This window comes from Anser brachyrhynchus (genome assembly GCF_964034855.1).
Source record: "Anser brachyrhynchus genome assembly, chromosome: 2".
In the NCBI taxonomy this organism is placed as follows: Eukaryota; Metazoa; Chordata; class Aves; order Anseriformes; family Anatidae; genus Anser; species Anser brachyrhynchus.
Window position 1 is genome coordinate 111,446,877 of NC_137695.1, and position 21,270 is coordinate 111,468,146.

Consider the following 21,270-nt stretch of genomic DNA (forward strand, 5'->3'; position numbering starts at 1 on the left):
TAGTTATTACAATAATTACTTAGGTACTACATTATTTTTATCTGCTATGGTGTTAGCAGTGATAGCCAAAAGGATTAAAACCTGTAACTTTCCTAATCATGCTAAGACATTAAGTTGTTGGGAGAGTAAATCAAAATTAATATCTGGAACTAATTGCAAAATCAAAATTACACAGCAAAAGCATGCATTCATCCTAGAGTTGAAACTAAGCATCATTACTGATTTAGTTATATTGCAGTGGCATTAATAATGTAGTTAATAGTCCTGTTGATTTAGGGGGGGAGAGACCATAAAGGGTGAAAGCTATGTATGAGTGCACGTGCTTTAAGGAGGCAGGATGAGGTTTTCAAAAGTACTCCTTGGTGGTTTACTTGTGCTGCCTCTGCAATCAGTGCGTGAGCATACAAGTGTGAGCACATGCTTCTCTTAAAGCGAGGAAGTCTTTTAACATTACCGAAAATTCAAAATGAAAAGCTAGATTTTTAGGGCGATAGCATTTTAATTTTTTTTGGAAGCTTTTCTGCTGAAAGAAATGAGAAAATGTACTTCATCTGTTGAAGGTAGAATTACATAGAATTGTTCTATTCCCTGTGTACATGGTGGAAGTAGCATAAAAGGATTTGTTCCAGCTTCCACAGATGAATTTTAAAAACCCAAGAAAACCTTCACAGTAATTTCTTTGCTAATATCATAACGTCATTTAAAAGGACTCTAAAAAGCCTTGCAGTCAGAATGGGTTAAATCAACATAATTAACTTTTGAAAGCTTCTGTGTATCATGAAGGACTTAGACCTGTTCACATAAGGTTCATGCTCTACTATTTCATCTTCTCATTCACGGTTATATGCTACTAAACTTTACTTTTTTACTACGGGTAACTTACATTTTATTAACTCTTCCACTCTTTTATAGCCCTTACGGTCAAATTTGTTGTCATCTTCCTGCGCTTGTCCTGTATTGCAAAACTTTCCATGAAACACCAATGGGGAAAGACTAAAAAGAATCATTTTTAAAAACTGTAAGCACAAACTGCAGTTTATTTATGGTTTCTAATTAGATTCCTTTTTCCACAGTAGGAAGGCAGAGGAGGAATAACTGGGGAAATGTATTTGTGAAAGCTTTTGTTAGTTTGGTTTTTGTTGAGGGAGTTGCGAACAGCTGTGTGGATGAGAGTGTGAAGGAGACAGTAAATGTCCATGGGCGCATGCAAGTGGCGACAGGACATACAGTGCTTATTTGTAGCCGAGCGTTTGCTTGCAGAAGACATTCTTAGCACGTGAAGCCTGTCTGTGCATTTACAGCAGCTGTCCTAAGGGGTTCCTTGATTCGGAGCAGCCTACCAAACGGTGTCAGTTTCAAGTTTTGCTCCATTAATATTCCAATCTGTTTATAATACTTTCAGTAGTTTTCCTGTATTCAGGTATATATTTCCTTAAATGCTTCTAACATAGTGTTGTTTATTCACAGAGACTAGCCCTCCATGATTTTTGTGTATTGTGCAGTCACTGTAGGTGAGCTCGCATACACTAAATAGCGAGATCAAATGTTTTCTTCCATCTGTTTGTTGCATCTGTTTACTGAGGAAATGGTATCACATGAAGCTTGGCACATGCTTAACCCTTAAATCATCTCAGTCTTCACAAGAGGACTGTGTTCAGCATCCCCAGAGCACCGACTCGACCAATATTTCTCTTGTGACACGTGAGTTCAGATGACCAGGGATGTGGCATCTGTTTTTTTGGTGGGAGCCATGGCCTGAAGACAAGTAACGCCAGCGCAAGCTCTGTGTTATTCAACTCATAAAGCTTCACCTGTGGGAATCTGGCAAATGATTTTCAGCTCCATTTGGGGATAAGAAGGACTTGCTCTTGACAGTTCTACATAGTTTTATTCTGACCACACAAACTGAACTTTGAAATAGTACTTGAAAACTTCAGACTTGCAAAAGATTGCATCTACAGATTCTGAGAGGGTTTTATCAGAGCATGTGAAAGATGAAGGAAAACGCAGGATGTTAGGCAGTGAACACGAGTGCTGAACTCGTAACTTAACACTACTGAACTACGGTTTCGTAAAACTTGAGCTTAACTTTGGGAGACTTCTGTTACATAGCACCTCACAATATACTCTTAAGTTTGATTGCAGTTGTAAACTCCTCTTTTTTACAAGCAAACTCCTACTGCTTGGGAAATTATACTGTTAAAAGGAACTAAGGAGACATTCAGAGTTCCAAATAGAAGAGATGACGTTGAGTTTCAATTTCTATTTTTTGGTTGTTTTTCCTTTTATTTTTGCCTCAGTGCTACATCAATGAATTTTTAAAAATGCAATTCTGACTTTATTTTTGCAGTATTTGAGGGTTGAAGTTGGTATCATTATGCTTATCAGTTCAACTTACTAATACCCTTCTGAATTCAGGTGTGAATTTCACTTTTAGTATGTTTATTATTTCATGAACAGTGCCTGAAGACTATAGGGATAGTCTGGCGTTAGGAGGGATGGAGCGGTCAGGGTGTAGCAGCCTCTTTATTAGCACCACTTGTGATCTGCTTTCTGTTTCATGTTGCGGGGTAGCCATTTATCTGCCTCTGGCCAAGGAATTGTCCAAATCCCAGGTAATCTGATGCAGTACTCCAAGTGCAGATACTACAAATTAAGTAATGAGAGGAGGAACCTTGTCATAAAAAAAAAATAAGTGTTCTTGGTCTTTCTCATTCCTCACTCAGATATTGTAGTGACAGTGTCAGGCTGAAAGACTATATTTTAAGTGATATAAGATGTTATTGATAATGACTGAAATATATGAAATGAAAATACGAAAATATTTTCATATAATGAAAAAAAATAAAAAGGAAAAGGAAACACCACTGTAAACAGTCAGTACAAACTAATCAGTAATTTTTCCTGTAAGGCTTTGTGAATGAATGGTCTGTCGCTCACCACCTAAAACTGTAAACCCTTTTACAGTTGAGCTTGAATATCCCTAAGACAGACAAAAGCAGGGTGAGAATCTCAGGATCATGACAGGACTGTGGGAGGGAGGGGGAAGGATCTTACAAAGGCTGTGGGATAAGGGGTCTGTTAATGAGAACACTTTGTCTTGCACTCTTGTATTGACCCTCACGTAAGTCTTTCCCCACTCAGTGCTGCAGTTAATGCTGGGTATATATTTCTGTCATTGTAGCCTACACTTTTAATTAGCATATATACTTGTTACTGTTGTTGTTTACTGTCATCCTTTCTGCTGCATGCATGTTCATGATAGATCCTAATGATTCCCTAATGTAAAAAAAAAAAAAAAAGATGACTCTCTGAACATCAATAAGGATGATGCAAATAGTAGAAAATGCTAGATGTACCTGAAACAACCAGTTCCCAAACAATTTTACAGTATAAATAGATGCCTGGTCTCTCTTTGCCTAAGATGACCCTTTGAGATACAGAAGCTGTCCTGGGCCTGGCAGTGCCTTTGTCAAGGAACTTGCTTTCTTTCCCTTTGAAGAGAAACTTTTCTGTGGGGTTAGGCCAGATCAGAAGTCAGATTATGTGTTTTGGAGAATACAATTACATCATTAGGTTAAACACAAAGTAAGGACTTGATAGAGCCGACTTAATGGAGGGTGTTTGCATCAGATTCATCATTCGCTATCAGGTAATTGTGAAATTGCTTTAAGCCATAACAACAACACTCACCCCCTCCCTCATCCTCCAGTTCAGTTCCTCTCCTTTAAAGTTTCTGGGGTCATGACCCACCTGGAGGCCAAATATGTGGTATCTGGTGTACTGAATGATCTGATTATGTTTTTACTAGCAAAGCCTTCAACTCAGTATGTAGATCTACTCGGAAGAATTACTGGGTAACAGTCCACTTTCAGGAGGTTACTTTTTTTTTTTTTTTTTTTGAGGGGTAATATGTGCAGGGCCACCGTCACCTATTTTTCTAACTAGAATGAGTTTGTAGTGTTTACAGTACTCAAATGCTGCCAGTCTGCTGGAGCTGTAAGGAAGCTGGGCTCTGCTTCTTGAACATCCAGTGTCCTGTTTCTGCACAGATCTCTTGAAACCTGGATGACTGCATAGGACCAGGTTATTTGCTTGAACTGACAAGACTTGCTTGTAAATTCAGCGTCTGTGGTTGAAAGAGTCATTCAAATTTCCCTGTGTACTTCGCAGCACAGTTAAGTGATGCAGAGCTAAAATCCATCATCTTTGAAATTTTTTGTTACCTTACTTCCATTTCTGTCTGCCTTGATGGAAGCACCTGGCAGTCCTAGTTTTGCTTTCTGTAAATGATGTCCATATTTAATTTCTGATTAAAGCCTACAGCATTAATACTTCTCCGCTTGCCTTCAGGTTAGTGGAATTTCAGGACTGCCTTGTTCATGTCTCTTTGTAAGGACCCCAGTTCAGATGTGAGGGCTGCCTTGCAGCTCTGCTGTAAGGCAGCTCTCTAACTCCAGCAAATCTCTGTTAATCCTCCAGTTCAGTGCTGGGCCACTGCAAAGAAGGCGTGAAGTGGGCTTAGTAAATCTGCTTTGAAGAAGCACAGCAGCAGTGGAGACGCTCGGGATGTGTTGGGTAGGGAGTCATGATGGCTTAGTGTCAGGATCTTTGCAGAGAAGTACCCTCAGAGTGATAGAGCTGGGAAACCTTAGGAAATTCTCCTCTATCTCATGTTTTGCGTCAGATTTCAGTCTGAAATTGTTCCATTTTAATTGTGTCTTTTAGTCTCTCTATAGTAAGTTTTAAGGACATTAATAAAAATTGCCTGACTGGAGTTGCAGGATTGGTGAGATAGAGGAGATGAGTAAACCTTCTTCCTTTTCTGGGGAGAGAACGAGAAAAGCGCAGCAGCAAATCTTAGTACACGTATATACTCTGCATAACACACATAATAACATCCTGCACAGTCCAGTCCAAAACAGAGCTCATAATGCTGCTAAGGTCAAAGTAGACCACAGACTTCGTCTGCAGAAATTGGAAAACAAAAGGCAACTTCTAAATTCTGTAGGTGGCATGGGGAAGAGGGTTGGAGGCTGGGAATCTCACCATCTCTGTGCTAAACTAGGTGCAGTTCGTGTGCATGTAGATATGAGAAGAATTATTTGCCCCCAAATGAAACCTCTTGCCTGTTAGGGACCTCTGTGTGAGTCTGAGTGGGCTTTGGAGTAGGTTCATGGTTCGGTGTAGTACGGCTGGACGCAGGATGGTGGGTGTCAGGGTGGGCACTGGTGTACTCGTGTTGACAGAAGAAAAATAGGCATCTGAGATTAGGGATGAGTTCCTTAATCATGTCCAACACTATTTTATTTTTTTTAGCCAATGTAGGAACATAGGGTAGACAAATTACTTGGATAACTTTTTTTTTCTTTTTTTTTTTTTAAATAATGGGCAGTTGTATTAAACCATTAGTCTTGGCCACATTTTAATGCAGGGACAACAGGTACCTGTTTTCACAACAGAATTGTTTTTTTTTTTCCTCCTTTATTTTTTCCCTTCAACCCCCACCACTTTATTTTTCCCCCCAACTCTTCGCTGCATCCTCAGAGCCCCTCCACACAGACACATTCCTGGAGCGGCTGCTGCCACTGCACCGGTGCGCTCGCTGCCATGCTTCCTAATTACACCAGGCATTTAGGGTAGGTTCAAAAGCAGAAACATGAAGGCACTAATGTTTTGAATCGGTGCCTGTGGCTTTGGGGCAGGCTGGATCGGAAGGCTGGACGCTGAGAGCTGCTTTCTGTCAGAGGGAGGGTCTCTTCAGACCCTCTCCTCAAGCCCCTCCTCTCCCCCCAGCTCCCTTGAACTCCACATGAGGCCCAGCTGTCCTAATGGCCTCGGGCGGTGTTAGGACATCAGCTGCCCAGCTCTGGCTTTCTGGCACCGGTCTCTGTGGGCCCTAGCTTCCTTCCCCTGCCACAACTGAGCGACTGCTGTGCTGCTGCCACTCCTCCCCGTGCCACTTGCCCTCACGGTACCTCTGCCTGCTCCCTCACGCATCCGAGGCAAGCCTTCCTCCCACCCCATTTCCATGCCACAGAGAGACTCATTCCTAAGCCTTCCTTCACCTGGCATTTTCAATGTCCTTGTACCCTTGTTCTGTTTTCTCTCAGAGAGGAAGACACATCCTAACACACTGTCTCAGATCAACCCATGACATTCGCCCTCCACATGCAGGCCTCTCTGGGTAGACTCCATGAAGGCAAATAAAACAGTCCTGGCTAGCCAACACTTAGCCTTTTTGCAAACCATATTTAATTAATACTTTCCCACCAAAATTAAAATAACTGGCATAACTGTATATATCACATAGATTATAGAAAACGTGGCATATGAAGAGACTTGAGGTAGATGATGCTCTGACATTTTAACTGAAGACTTTTATTTTGGATGCACTCCTGAAATCCAAATTAATTATATGTTTGTCATGATTTCACTGAAATCTGTGGAAATATCATTGCTAGCTTCAGTAAAAACAGGATTTTAGTCACGTAGTTGTTTTCCACCTATTTGTTCAAAGACACCTAACAAGACTTGTACTGCAACCCTAATCCTGCTTCAGCGTAACATTTTCCCTAATTTGCTTCATAGTTGTGTGTTTATACACGTCCCCTGTCTTATTCAAATGTAATGAAAACTTAGAGCGAAAAAAAATAATTTGCTTGTCTCACATATTTTGCTGCTGAAATACCTGAATGCATTACATTAAGAAATTGTGTTTATATTCCTATAGTCTCCAGTTTGGGTGGGGAAATGCTGTTGCCCCCAGAGTTGTTAGAAACAGGGCTAAGTCAGAGCTGTGGAGTTTTTGCCCAAAGCTGTACAAAGTCTTTGGCTGAACAGGGAACTGAGCCTCTCTCTAGCCTTTGAGGTGAGCAATTAGATAAGCTTCATTCTTAAGTATTCCAGTAGGGTAGCAATAGTTAGCTCTTGGGTATTTGTCTATACCAGGAGCTCTCAAACGCTGTTGTAAGCAGCTGTCATCATTATTGCCCTTTTACAGGTGGCACTGAAGACCTTGAGCAACCCAGCAATCAACCACAAATAGAATCGTAGATTTTCTAAATGCCAACTTATCTTCTTGGCCAAGGTCTCTTCCTGGTCATAGGACTAGGTGACATCTAGTGAAGGAAAGTACAAAGATAACATTATAAGGTTTTGTACTTTTCTCTCTATTGATTTATCAGGGGAAAAGTTACTTCTGTTGAAATAAAATGATCTGAAAATGCAGTCTTGTATTGTGAATATTGGAAAATGTTAGATCATTGTTTCTTTGGAGTAAATGTCATATGGTGTAATGACCCAGCAGAGTGGAAAATTTCATGTTTCATTGAGTCTCTCTCAGCTCATTGTAAAATCTTCCATGGCCATCCTGTTACTAAATGTTTACATTTGAGAGTCTGTATCCTAATGCTGAAAGCACAAATATAACAGGCTGTGGGGTGTATAATGTCACCCAAGGAGAAGTGGTGATCTAAAGGTCTGTTTGTGCTTGAGTATTTCATGAAGTTCATAAATACATCATTGATATAAACATGAATGTTAACTGTCAAAATAGATATTTTAATGGCCATTATCACTATACTAGTGTAAAGAGCAATTTAAAATAAAACCATGTCACAGCATTTGCTGAAGACCCTGAAAAGGCAGAGAACTGACCTTCCATGTAATTTCAGTTAATATTAGCAAAAGCAAAAATTCAGGTTATTGGATGTCTGTATAAGAGTTCTCTGCAAATGATGGCATATCCATGAGTTAAACCATGTAGACATAGACAACTAGTGATAAAGCCAAACTTGACATTTTTAATATTCTGTGCTATGTTCAGTTCTGTAGTCTGCTCTGAAAATCCTAAAAATGACAATAATAATGGTCTTATCTATCCCCCATTAAATTCTACATGGGAGGGGTTCTTGAGATTGCCGAGAGGAAGTATATGCAGCAGACACAAAGCAGTTGGTTGAGATGTGCTAAAAGCTGTTATGGAAATGAGAGGATGTCTCTCAGTCCACCAGATTTAGAGAGAAATGTGAACATGTAGTACTAGTTAGAGGTGTTATTCTCACAGCATACATTATTGCTAACTTTATGTCTCAGCTAATGCCTGTCATGATGGACATAAGAAGACCTCACTGATCATTTGTTAATGGTGTGTGTATGCACTTTCCCATCCGCTTATTGACTGTTTTCTTTGCGTTTTTAGATCATGGGGAATTCATATGCAGGGCAACTAAAATCTGCCCGTTTTGAAGAAGCTCTTCATAACTCCATAGAAGCTTCTCTGAGATGTAGTAGTGTTGTCCCACGGCCGATCTTCTCTCAGCTGTACTTGGATCCTGACCAGCCTCCTTTCTTGCCGGAAGGTAACCATGAAAGTATGGCACATTTCAATTGTTTTTCTGTGTGAGAAAAGGGTGGGATAGGTTTTATTAAAAAACAAAAAGCTGTGCTGCAGTTGATTGTGTGATACAAAATCTGAGTTTGAGGCCTTATTGAGGAGAGAGAATAGTATACTGGTTATTTTAAAAGGAAATAGATGCACATACTGATGAAAAGTTTATTTTATATTTTATTCTTGCTCAGATGTGAAGCCAAAGGTGGAAGAGTTGGATAAAGAGTTAGTACATCGCTACTCACAAAATGGAAACCTGGACTTTTCTGCCAACCAAACTGGTAATGAAATGGAAGATGAAGAGGAGGATGAAGACATGTCAGATTCAAGCAGTCCACCAATCCCATATTCACAAAAACCTGCCCCAGAAGGGTCTTGCACTACTGATGGTTAGTGTCCTTTCTTTTACCTGTGGGATCTTTACAACCAGTTCTTAGCATTATGGTATAAGTCTCTAAACTTAGTATTGAGCTAGGAAGTCTGGGAACACTGTTCATAGTCAAAGCCTTAAATCTGAGAAAACACAGAGTAAGAGGACTTGTTTCAGTACATAAAATGTACTGTATTACTTGAAAGCAGTGTCTAAGACTCACTGTGACACTAGATTAGTTTCGGAAAGCCCCTTATTTTCTTTGGTCAGTATTGGTTCACTGTCCTCAAAGAAGTTAGCATCAGTCACCATCACTATGGCTGGTTATCAGTCTACACCTAAATTCATGACATTGGCAAAGCTAGATTTTGTTGCTGGCATGGATGGGTAGCAGGGAGAGTTTGGAGGGAGAAAATGGGGAGGAGACTTGGTGTTCCTTCTGCTACCAGGGTGATAGGAGGGATGGTAGTGGAAGATTGTCTGTTTTCTCTTCTCCATCCGCCTACTGGCCATCGATTGCTTACCCTGAGCTGTCCTGATCATTGTTCAAGATGTTCAAAATTCCTGACGGTACTGTTTTTGTTTTCTTTTAAATGTGTGAAAGGGTCAGTTCATTGTGAATATACCTATTGGACCAAGTAAACTTTATTTAAGTGGTTTGTTCTATCCCATAATAGTGAATTCTGAAGAAATTGTTTATTCTGAAGATTTAACTTCCTTAAAGACAGAGAATCTACTGCTACTTATTCTTAAAAATGTACACACACACACCCTTCAAAACAAACAACCCTTCTCACCAGGAACTATGGGCTTCCTTGTGTAGGAGTCATAAAAAAATTGCAGTTTGTAGAATGATTTTTTTTATTTTACTGTAGTGTATGGTTATATGCAGTGATATCCTCGTGATTGGTAATCCTTTGACCTTTTGGGGAGTAATAGTTGGCAAATGTAGATTTTTATTTTTTTTTTTACTTTATCCTTTCTGAATGTAGTTCACAGAAGCATGTTTGCCCTCCATAACAATGTAACATAACAGTGTACCTTCAGTTCCCTTTAAAAGAAAGAACAGAAAGACTGGCTGCTAAGGGAAGCTGGGGAATATTGCTGGGGGAGTTTATTATCCAGCTGTGATGCTAGTGACTGCAAAAAATAGTGTTTTCTATACTTTGGAGGCTTCTAAATTGGTAGGAGCAGAGAAGGAGAAAGCATGAAAGAGTGTATTATAAACAGTGGTATAAAACCAGGACAAGAGCTGAGTTGCTGTCTAAATGTATTAAAGGTTAAACACTGCGGAGGAAGAAGAGCTCAGTCATGCCAGTAGGACACTGTAGCGAGAGGCGCAGTGGATGCAAGCTGTTCCATGTTCATCAGTGCCTTTGCTGCCTCTGCTCAGGTTTGCTCTGCAAGGCAATCTGACTGATATGCTGCTGACTGTCAAGTGCTCGCTGCAGTGCTCACAACGTCTGTGGTGTGTATGTACACACACATAGTACATGTAACTATATGCTCATGTATACATGTAATATTATGCTCTCTAGTATGTCCTGGAAAAAGATTACCTTACATGGGCAGTTCTGTGGTTTGATTGTCATGTAGAAGTCTTAGGATCAGAGTACATTAGGAGAGAGTTTCTTCATCTTCCAGATTTTAGGGTTGTTCTTTACTCTTTGTCAACTTTACCGTTCTAAATTTACAAAGTTTATCTCTCTCTAATGTTTACCTTGAGGAGCTGATTTAAGAGAACAGTATTTTTGTGTCTGGAAAGGAAAATATGTTGTTAAAAATATTGCTAATGATCTGTTAGAACAGTTCTACTCGTGTTTAAAACACCCAGGTTCCCAAACATTCACTCTGCAAACCGTATCTCAGCAAGATATTAATCTGATAGCTCATCTTTCTTCTCATGAATATGCCCTTCCAGAGACATAAGATACAATCGCTGCCATTGTTTACATTCCTTATCTTAGTTATTTAATTACAAAGATAAATAACATTAGGAAAATGTTAAAGAATACTGTTAGACTAATTGAAGTCACTGTGACTGTTTGGATACTTTCAGCTGAGCGTGTGTTTAATTGCTTACCCAAGAGCAAAATCTTGGTACTAGAATCTGCAGTTCAGGGCTCCTCTTGCTGTAAAACCTGTCTCCCACGTTTTAGCACAGATGGGGTGAAATCTTTCTCCCTTTTAAGGAATTTGTGCAGTTTGCTTTTCCTGAATTCAGGATTTATGCCATAATCATCATATTATTTTCTGTGATGACCTGTTCTGTTGCTCATATGGCTGAGCTGTCAGTCACATGGGTGCAGAAAGTACTCGTTGCCTTTTTTTCATCTGTAAAAAATGAGTGCTTCGCAAGTGACAGTTTGTTGGATGTTCCTTCTGAGCTGGCCATAATATTACATCCCTTAACTTTCCTGTTATCCCTTGGAAAGAGCAACTGCATTTGTCATTGATCCTTACTATTAGCAATAACAGTAAGGACTTTGCAGTCAAGAATAATAGCATTTTGGGGGTTCACATCTTTTCAGGGCCTTTTTTTCTGCTCAGTGTGATTTTTTGTAACTAACCTTTTTCTTCCATGAAAATAAGGTTTCAAGAAAAATACTTTTCGTACAGGTACCTCAAATATGGAACAAAATAATACAAGAAAGTGTCCTTAACCACTTGTTTGCTGTAGCTTTAAAACAGCCCGTTTCTAATTTGTGGAATAGCATTTTTATGCAGGCTGTGGGAAACACAATAGTAGCACCTTTCTTTTGTTATTAAACCCTCAGTTTACCTGATGCTTAAAGAAGGGCCAAGGTGGTTTCAGAGGCAATTAGGTAAGCAGGTACTTAACACCTGATCAGTTACTGTGAAGTTACAATAGCAAGTGACAGTGACCAGTAATTCATATGTAATTCTTGGAAGCTAATTTCTTATGCAAATACCCCATTTATTGCAGTACAACAAGGGGCTGGTATCCCACATTGAAACTGCTTCTTGCTATTGGTCCATAAAGGAAAGACATACAAAAACTTCAATTTTAAGAAGATTCTAGGACCTCTGGGTGGGAACAGTTGTGGGGATACATTTTTATTTTCCAAAAGATGTGTTAACCTAAACGAAGTAATGCCAGAGAATGCAAATGTGCTTCTCAGAAGCAAAAACTAATGACTTTTCTTTCAAAGAAATGCAGATAACGTCTGTGAAAGCTAATCGTTCTTTTTTTGTCACTGCTCTTGATATTTGCAAATCTCTAATTGCAATAATAAATGCCTGTTCTTTATTTAAAACAAAGCTGAAATCCAGTGGGAAGATGATATTTTAATGGCACAGCTTGGCTGTGTGCTTTTACTTTTTATGGTTTTTATACTTCTTATATGTTGATAAACAGTTTCATAAAGAGAAGCTGATTTATTTCAGTGGCACAGAGGTTTTCCCTTCTTGCTTAGATGTCCATAAAAGGTCCATAAGTCAGTGGGACTCTGAAGTGCCATTCTTTTTTCTTAAGAGTGGTATGTGTTAGGGCTGCTTGGCATAGAAATTCAGGTGCTAACTCAATTATAAATGAAAAGCTATGAAATGTAAATAGATTTTGCATTGTCAAAATCCTCAACGTGGGCAACACAAGTTAATCTTGTACAGAGAGATCCTGGTTTGTCTTTACTAATGTGGAAGTGGTTATTTCTAGCAGATAATTATATTGCAATGGAAAATCATGCAAAACAGATGGGGGGGGAAAAAGGTTGGGGCCTCTGTGTTGCTTGCTGGCTAGAAAAATGCAATTTTATAGTTAGAATGTAGCAGAGAAAGTGGTTAATCCCTTGTTTCTTTCCCTGCAGTCAATTACTTGCTTCCAAATAAATGTTTCTTGTGTGGAATTTTCTCATTTAGTTTAAAAAAGGAGCAGGAATTCAACTAGAAGGGTGACTTGTGGTCCCGAAGGCCAAGGGAAGGAACGGATGACTGCCTCTTGAGAGTATCCCGTCCGCATTTCTCCGAAGGAAAATTCGAGATTTTTACTGCACAGCGGCAGATTTGCATCCTCTAAGTATCTCCTGCTCTAAGCGAGCACCAGATGTACCTGGCCAAACTCCCCGGCCTCCCCTTGCTGGTGTTGTGGCAGCTGGTGAATGAACGAGAAGCCCGAAGGCTCCGAGGTTCTGCCTGTTGCTGCTCGTCCATCAGCATGGCACGTCCCTGGCGGGAGGGGAGCCGGGGGAAATGGCTTTTTGGTGTCAGCGCTGGCTGGCTGGCTTCCCGAGAAAACAAGGGCGAGGCAATTGCCTGGCTGTTCTGCTGCCCCTCCGTCAGGAAGCTGGTAACTGCCTTCTGCCGCTTTTGGCAGACCCTAATATCAGCAAGATCTGTGAAGTTCAGGAGCTGACATCGGTGCCCCCAAACTAGTGTCCCCGAGGGCAGAAAAGTAATTACACCTCTGCTCTTCCACAGCCCAGGCATTACAGAGGCATGTGCTGGCCAGCCAGGCTGCACATACATACCTGTGACGCAGAGATGTCGCCAGCCAAAGCAGAGGAAGATGCAGGAGGAGATGGTGCAAGGAGGAAGAAGGGGGTCATGGAAGGGATCTGAGAGACCTTTGGGTGGAGTAAGAGATGACAGATACAGAGTGTGACTCTTAGGTATTGTTTGTAGCTTATACAGGATGCAGCATTCCTACAGTACAGTCCTACATATCCTAAATGGTAAGAAATATTAAATGTGTTCGGAACAACAGTCTCTGAGAGAAGAGGCTGCTGTTGCCTGGCATGTCAGACCGAGACACGTAGGTTTGCTTCCGTAGGTACTGCCAAGATGTTAGAGTAATGCTCATAAGCTTCTTAAGGTGCTGTGATGTTGTGGTGTGTTTCTTAGGGTTTTCCTGATCGTTATCCACTGGTGACTCGTACAAAACGGTGATGTGCAGCCACTCAAGTAGTAGACGAAGTTGTTTTGCTTCTAGCATGGATTTTGCTTTGTCCCAGATCCTGTGGAGTGCTGGAGAATGCTGAGAGAGTGCTGAGGCTTCACCTCACTGGGACACCAAAACCTCCAAGTTTCTCATCTGATATGGAATCACAGAATGGTTTGGGTTGGAAGGGACCTTAAAGATCACCTAGTCCCAAGCCCCTGCCATGGGCAGGGACACCTCCCACCAGACCAGGTTGCCCAAGGCCCCATCCAGCCTGGCCGTGAACACCTCCAGGGATGGGGCATCCACAGCTTCTCTGGGCAGCTTGTGCCAGGGCCTCACTGCCCCCTGAGTGAAGAATTTCTTCCTAATGACCAATCTAAATATACTGGTTTTTAGTTCAAGACTGTTACGCCTTGTCCAATCTCTGTATGCAGCTCTCTGGCTATCAGTCGTGTACTCTTCTGGAAAGCAAGTCCATGCTGAAATGTTAACAACATTGATAATCAAATTCCTGCTTTCTTTGGTGTCCAAGTATTGCTATTGCTAACAGGTCATTGAAAAGCCTCTTTCTTGTCAATGTTTGTGCTTCTGGGCATTTCTTGAGAAAATTTTTGGGTAGAGACAAGGCTAAAGAACAATTGTTTAAAGAGACAAGTTTAAATCTGTCTTGAAATCTTATCACACTTGCTGTTTCATAATCCTTATCTACAGATTTCCTGTTTGCCCACATTGTCAGCGGTGGGTAATTTTTCTTCTTTAAATCTAGATATACTGTGGTATTTTTTAAGTATGTCAGATACTCAGATTTTACTGAATGCCCAAAATATTTGAGGCCTATTTTGAAAATGTAGGACATAATATCCAAATGACATAAACATATGAATAAGCAGATTCTATTTTGAATGTAAGGGAGTTTTGTTCGCATGTTTATCTGCAGCTTTTTAAATATAAATTACAGTGAAAAGTCTAGGTAATACCTTGGTAGCCCTCCATTTGATTAGGATTGATATGTTTTTAAGGAATACACCTTAAAAAGAGTTTAACGTACTCTAATCCAATTGCATCTAATCAGGAAAGAAGTTTTGCTTTAAGTAGGCAGTTTTAATGCTTTTCCCCTAAAACGTAGCTTCCTTCTCATTGGCAAGCAGTCATTACAATTCATTGATTTGTAAATAACTAAAAACTTCAGGCGCTTCATTTTAATTCGTTGGCTGGGAGAAGGAATGTGGGAGGGCAAATCTGGGCTCGCTCTCAGCTTGAGTGAGCTGCTGCTCGATCTGAGCTATTTGAGCCACTGAAGGAAGCATTCAGCCAAGAATGGGTTCAGCACATCGTGGGTGTGTAGGGCACAAGACCGAACATGTATGGTACGGTGTATTCAGCAAGCTGCTGCTTGCCAGGAGGTTTATGATAGCTGACTCTATGCATTCCACTTTGCACATCGTCCTTGCCTGGTGAAGTTTTGAGATTTAAAAAAACCCAACGGACCAAAAAACGTTAGCTTTCGTTGTCTTTGCTGAAGTTTTAAACTACGTGTTTCAGTGCAGTACGTGAGAGTGCAGACACGTATTACTGTTGGTTGAGGTGGCTCTGGGTTAAGCTATGGTCACGTTATGTTTCTAGATGCTTAGTCAGTGTCTTTGGTATTTATTTACAATTTCTGTACCAGCTATGGGCTACTTGAATAGTATTTTAAATGAACTGTAGTCAATACACATTAATAGCTTAAGTCTTAATAGTTACTGCGGTAATTTCAAATTTAATTTTGATATGTTTTTAACAATCATGTTGAAATAGGATACGTCATGATGATGCTTTATTTTGAAATATCGGTTCATGCTGATGCATGCATGTGTTGTCTACGTCGCGGTATTTTTGTAGTTGTAGTGAAAGAGAGAGGTCAGTGGGTGACTGTGTGATGCCTTTGTATTTATTCTGGCGTAGGGTTTTTTCCATCAGCCACTGCTGGGAGAGGTGTGAGGCCAAGGCTGTAGCACTGGTCTTAAGCTGGAGAAGGAACTGGAGGGGAGCACAGCGTAGAGGCCGGTTGGCTTGGTGGTGCTTGCACTGCCTTCTGCCTAAAGGAAATGAGAAACCCCGTGTGATCGTGTCCTCTCCTGTTGAGGAAACCGGATGACTGCTGCTTTCTCTGACACTCGTCACTTCCTAATCTGAAAGTAGGACTTGCTCAAGAAAACGAATACGATGGAGCTGAACAAAAAAGTGATGGGAGATTGTGATCCAGTGCTGAAGTTAATGAAAGTCTTTAAATGTTGTTGTTCATGTACTTAAGTCAAAAAAAAACCACTAACTTTGGAGTTGGCTTTGGTTTGAGCAAAATACTGGTACATGTCAGCCTCCCAAGGTCCCCAAATTACTCAGTGATTTGAAAACCCCAAAGCTATCTCATCCAGCCTTTAGAAAACCCTGAATGTGGCTGCTTGGTGGGTGGCTACCAAACTCACCATGAGTCCTGAGCTCTGGGCTGCCTAGCCGTGCTTCTTCTTGTGTCCCAACCTGCCACCTAGTCGCTGTAGGACACGGAGCGGAGGAGGCTCGCTCTGGTCTTATCCTGTAAAGGATATCACTGGCCTTATCCTGGTATTAACCAGGAGTACAGCAACCAACATTGTGTTCTCATTTTCTTTGTGTATGTATGTGCAGGGAAAAAGTATCTGGAGACTAGAAGTCTTGCTGCCTGTTGAAACTCAAGTGGAGATTTACAGAAAACATGCTGTACATCTCAAAATGCATGTCCAGCTAAGAGATATCTGAATGAACTTCTGATAAAAAAAAAAGAAGCAGGAAAATATGCTACAAGCTTTCTAAAAGACCTGTGCCTGAGCTGACAGGATCAGTGAATAGTTGCAGAGCAGGTTGAAAAGACCAACCTCTTATTGAGGTGGTGAATTACTTAATCTTTTGCTTAATCTAGAGACAGCTTAGAAATTATATTTGATAATATTTTTCCTTTACTGGTCAGTACCAAACTTCAGTCACCAATTTTTATCATACTTTTGTACTACTGAGTGATAGTTATATACCACTGGCAGCCTGTTGCAAGCAACAAAACCAAAACTGGTATTTCTGAATTTAGAGTGAAAACTAAAATTCAGCGAAGAAAAAAAAATATTTGGATGTTTTAAGAGCTGTTCTCTGTTTTAAAATCTTGAGCTTTCCTTCTTATTCTCAGTGTTTGTGAAAAATTAACAGTTTCAGAGCCATTTGATGTCTTATCTTTAGAGACATCTCTGTTCTCTGCCTGAGTATGTTCAGGATCTCTTTAAAAAAAGTATATCTCTTGTCCCTGAAACCCTAAGCTGGTCGATTTGATGAGATGCTTTCTCAGTTTTTCTCAATTTCCCTTGAAAAAGGTAATTAAAAAAAAAATACTGCATCGAGTTGTGAAGCTCTGTTTGCCTATGGAACTGATAAAAGAGGAAATTTAAACATAATCTTTTGAAGATTTATCTTTTTTTTTTTTCTCCAGGTTTTTGTCAAGCAGGCAAGGATTTACGGTTAGTATCGCTGTGCATGGAGCAAATTGATATCCCAGCAGGCTTCCTGTTAGTAGGAGCCAAGTCTCCAAACCTTCCTGAGCACATTCTAGTCTGCGCTGTCGACAAGCGGTTTTTGCCAGATGATCATGGAAAAAATGCACTTTTAGGTAAGAGGTTTTCTTTCTCCGTGCCGTAATAATTCAGAGAAACTGGTCGGTTCAAAATTACCTAAAATCATTTCAGCTAATGACTTTCTAATAGAAATATGTTGAGGAGAGGCTTGTTTTTATTAAATTAAATCCACAGCTGAACCTCCCCCTGAAAAGCCCATTTTAAAACAAGTTCCTGATTCCACAATTAACCACAGTTGAAGCTGGGTGATTTCTGTGTGGGCTGAAGACAATTGCAGCCCTGGCATTTTAAATGTGAACTATCCAGATACTCTTTATCTCTACTGATGCTTACAACATTAAGAAGAAATATGCTCATGCAACTGTAGAAGATGAGCTATTTTCTGTGGATTAAGGGACAAATTTTGCCCTTGGCTCCACCAGGAACATTGTTTTCAACAGGAGCTCTGAGGGTAATTTGACTCTCTAATACATAGATCATAAAAAACAACATTTATATCACAACTGGTTATGTTTACAAGCTTTTAAAATTTTAATACAAGAACGTTTCTTGATCATTGAAGACAGGCACGTAAACACCTAGATTTCCTGCCTGGCTCACAACTGGTACACAACAGACTAGTAAGAGTGATTTAATGTATTTTGGCTCCTATAGCCTGATTTGCATTTATGTTCTCATTTCTCTCTCTAGTCACTGTTCTGTCTAGCATATATTGAGAACAGAGAAGAAATCACAATGAAGTATAAATACCCTTATTTAACCACACTGCTCAAATTCTGGTGCAGACAATCAATATTTTGCATAACTACTGAAAACACCTCCTTTTTTGTACTTACGATTGTTAATGTTTTGTCTCCCTTAAGCATATTTAATATGCTACCACGTGCTGCAAACCTTTGGATCTATGGGAGAAATCTCACTGGCATGAATTAGATGAGAGCTGTGATGTGATGTGTCCTTTCTGGACACAGTTGGGGAAGTGGGAACATGGAATAATCTGGTGTGTGCTGCCATCCTCATAGGAGCTGCTCCCCAGTGAGCAGGGGAAGTGTCAAGAGTTGATCAATACGAGCTATCTGATGTACAGACAGATGGTGTTCAATCTAATCAAATGTGGCTGTACTTGTCTTTGTTGGTAAGCTCTCCACCTCACACCCTGAGGTCTGTATTAATTTATCATCTCCGATATCATTTGATAATGAGCCTAGTGACTCACAGCTCTGCTCTGGCATTGCCGATGGTACATATTCAAATACCTCTGTGGCTCTGTAGCTGCTACCTAAGAGCAAAGAATTGACTCAGTAACCCTGGGAGACCCTAATGACTATTTCTGACGACTATGGACATGCACCAGTAGTTCCTCTGGGTTGTAAGCAATAAGGGAAGAACTGATTCAGTCTCGGGAGAAACAGGATGAAGACACCAACTTCTTGGCACCCTCAGCAATGTGATGGTAAAATACGATAATAAGGCATAATTAGGCTGAAGACAATGGCCTAATTAATAAAGAGTTTTATGGAAAATGCATTTTGCCAGACAGACAGACTGAAGTATTTTTCATAAAACCAGGAGTTCGCCTGACAGGTGAATGTACGTAGGAACCAGTGTTCTTTGAAGTGCTTGGCATTGTGGTAAACAATGACAGTAATGAGGATGAAAAATGTGTTCTGTTATAGGTCTTGAACTGATTAATAAATGGAAAAAAAATCAAAAATAAAGGATTTCAGCTAGGTACTTATCAGCCTAGCTCTATTTTAAATTGTTATCGATGTTCCAGAAAGAATATAAAATATTTTTTCATTAAAGATTGAAAGTAATTCAAAGATTAGTGGAGTGGCAAATAAGCTGAAAGAATTTAATTCTTCAGCATTAGATAGTAGAGGAGTTGGGTTTATTCAAACAACATGGATTTTAGGGCAGGCCTGTTTTAGATCATGCTCTGTGCTTTGTTCTAGAAGATTTCGGACTGCTGCAGTGCAACGTTGCCATTGATGTAGCTGTGAATGCCACAGGAAATCAAGGGTGCATATAGTCCTCAGTCCGGACCCTGTGCCTGCAAACTCAACCCAAAATTTAATCTCCTTTTATGAAAACATGTCAGAAACACTGCAGAAAAGGAGCCTTCTACTTTTTTTACTCCTAAACGTGTTACTTTCATGAGAGGTTCTAAGTTTTCATGAACATTCTGAAGCACCTCTACTTTTTGCAATGAAAATCTAAACATTTGACCTTAAATAAATGCTTTTAAGCCTTTAATATGGTGTAAGGTCCAGCTTATTCGGAGAGTGCCTTGGATGAGGAGTCTCAGAGAAAGTCACTAGGTATTAGGTTAATTTTAGCCACACAAAGTTGCGGTGGATACTGTGGATTAGCCCCCTATTTTGAGAGAGGGAAGCATGCAGCTTGGAATCCATGCTTTTTTAATGTAGAAACGTGGAACAGAAATAGAGAATCCTATGGAAATTTCCTCGTCTGGCATCACAGCTTCTCCCGACCCCACAAGTAGTTCTCTGCTCTGGGTAGAGTGGAACACGGGTGGTGGAGTTTCGGCATGAGTTGGTATGACCTAGAAAGGTGGAAGAGTTTCAGAAAAGTTGAGACTAAAATCTGCCTGCATTTGGCTGCTGCCTGAGGAGTGGTCTGAGCAGGGCACCTACGGTAACTGTATGGCTGGAGGCCTCTAGTCACTCTGAACCGGGTGTGTGGGTAGGTTGAAGTGGCTTTATTCCTAGCAGCTGTCACAAAGCCATTTAATCTGTGTGTACGCTTTCTGCTTCGTTTGTCCAGGATTTTCTGGGAATTGTATAGGCTGTGGAGAAAGAGGATTTCGGTACTTCACAGAGTTTTCCAATCATATCAACCTGAAATTAACCACTCAGCCAAAGAAGCAGAAGCACTTAAAGTACTACCTAGTAAGAAGCTCCCAAGGTGTACTGTCAAAGGGACCTCTTATTTGCTGGAAAGGTAATTAAGGTGCCCGTTCACTTAGGGGTTTTTTATTATGTTGATGTGATGTTGAATGAAAAATTGAAAGTTGCTGCTGAAAATGTATGCATTAAAAGGAAACTATAGAAGTTGAATTTGTTTTGTGATTGAAGGAGAAGTTCCTACTGATTTCACTGAAGTCTGTATCGTGCCGAAGAGTTTTATTAAGTCTTAATAGTAACCGTACAATCATAAATTGTCATCCTTCATCTCCCCGTGCTTTCACTGGGAGCCCTAAATCTATCCTTGGGCTGTGCAGCCACCTTGGTAGAAGAAATAAGATTCCTCAGTCTGCTAATTCTTTTCTCTACCTAAAGCAAGATGACTCACAGCCAGGGCTCTGGCATTGGCTTTACATTGATATTCATCTTAGCAGGTGCAATTCTATCCGGCTAATGCCTGAGGATAGCCAGCACACCGTAAGATTAAGAAAGCTCAGGTCTCTGATCTCAAGGAAAGAGGAAAAATCTTGCATACTCTTGCCATTTACAGTGTGTTTTACACGTGGGCTTACCCTCTATCCGTGCAATATTGTTAATGAATCTGCTAACGAGAATGACATTTGTGACCCTGAGGCAAGGTAACCATGGGGTCTGGTATTGATGGATGCACGATTTTTGAGTTAGAGCCGTACCAAGACTTGAAGAGGGAACAGTTTACCTATTCGCTGCCTGCTAAACTGGTATATATGCAGGCTGCCTGTATCCCTCGGTAAAGACAGTTTGAGCTGGTGCCTCTTGTTCCAAAGAGGATGATGTGAGGAGAGGAGAAGCTCCACAGGAGGACTGACACACATCTGAAGAGTCACATCCTCGTGTGAATGGCAACAGGACCCCAGAGAGATGGTTATCACAAAACTGTATGAGCAATTGTAGTACTGTATCAGTTTGGAGTTCAAAGGGATCTTGCCTTCAGCTGCTTTTCTGTTACAAGTATGATTTACTACTACTTCAGAGTGGATGTGTTTTTCAGCTGCTTTTTCCTTTAAAGC

The 21,270-nt window shown here is 40.5% G+C and overlaps 1 protein-coding gene across 19 annotated transcripts in view; it reads left to right on the forward strand.

The window, feature by feature from the left end:
* The window catches only part of GREB1L (GREB1 like retinoic acid receptor coactivator), a 139,364-nt gene that overhangs the window by 65,075 nt on the left and 53,019 nt on the right, over positions 1-21,270 (forward strand). For 12 of the 19 annotated variants that reach the window (XM_080578017.1, XM_080578011.1, XM_080578019.1 and 9 more), the window contains 4 exons: positions 8,204-8,375; positions 8,584-8,781; positions 17,153-17,329; positions 20,082-20,258. In XM_080578017.1, coding sequence (XP_080434143.1) covers positions 8,207-8,375; positions 8,584-8,781; positions 17,153-17,329; positions 20,082-20,258 — 721 coding nt within the window. In that variant the 5' untranslated portion in view covers positions 8,204-8,206. Of the gene's footprint in view, positions 1-6,733; positions 6,872-8,203; positions 8,376-8,583; positions 8,782-17,152; positions 17,330-20,081; positions 20,259-21,270 lie in introns of all 19 variants that reach the window. The other 7 variants (XM_080578007.1, XM_080578022.1, XM_080578006.1 and 4 more) reach the window with 2 other exon arrangements.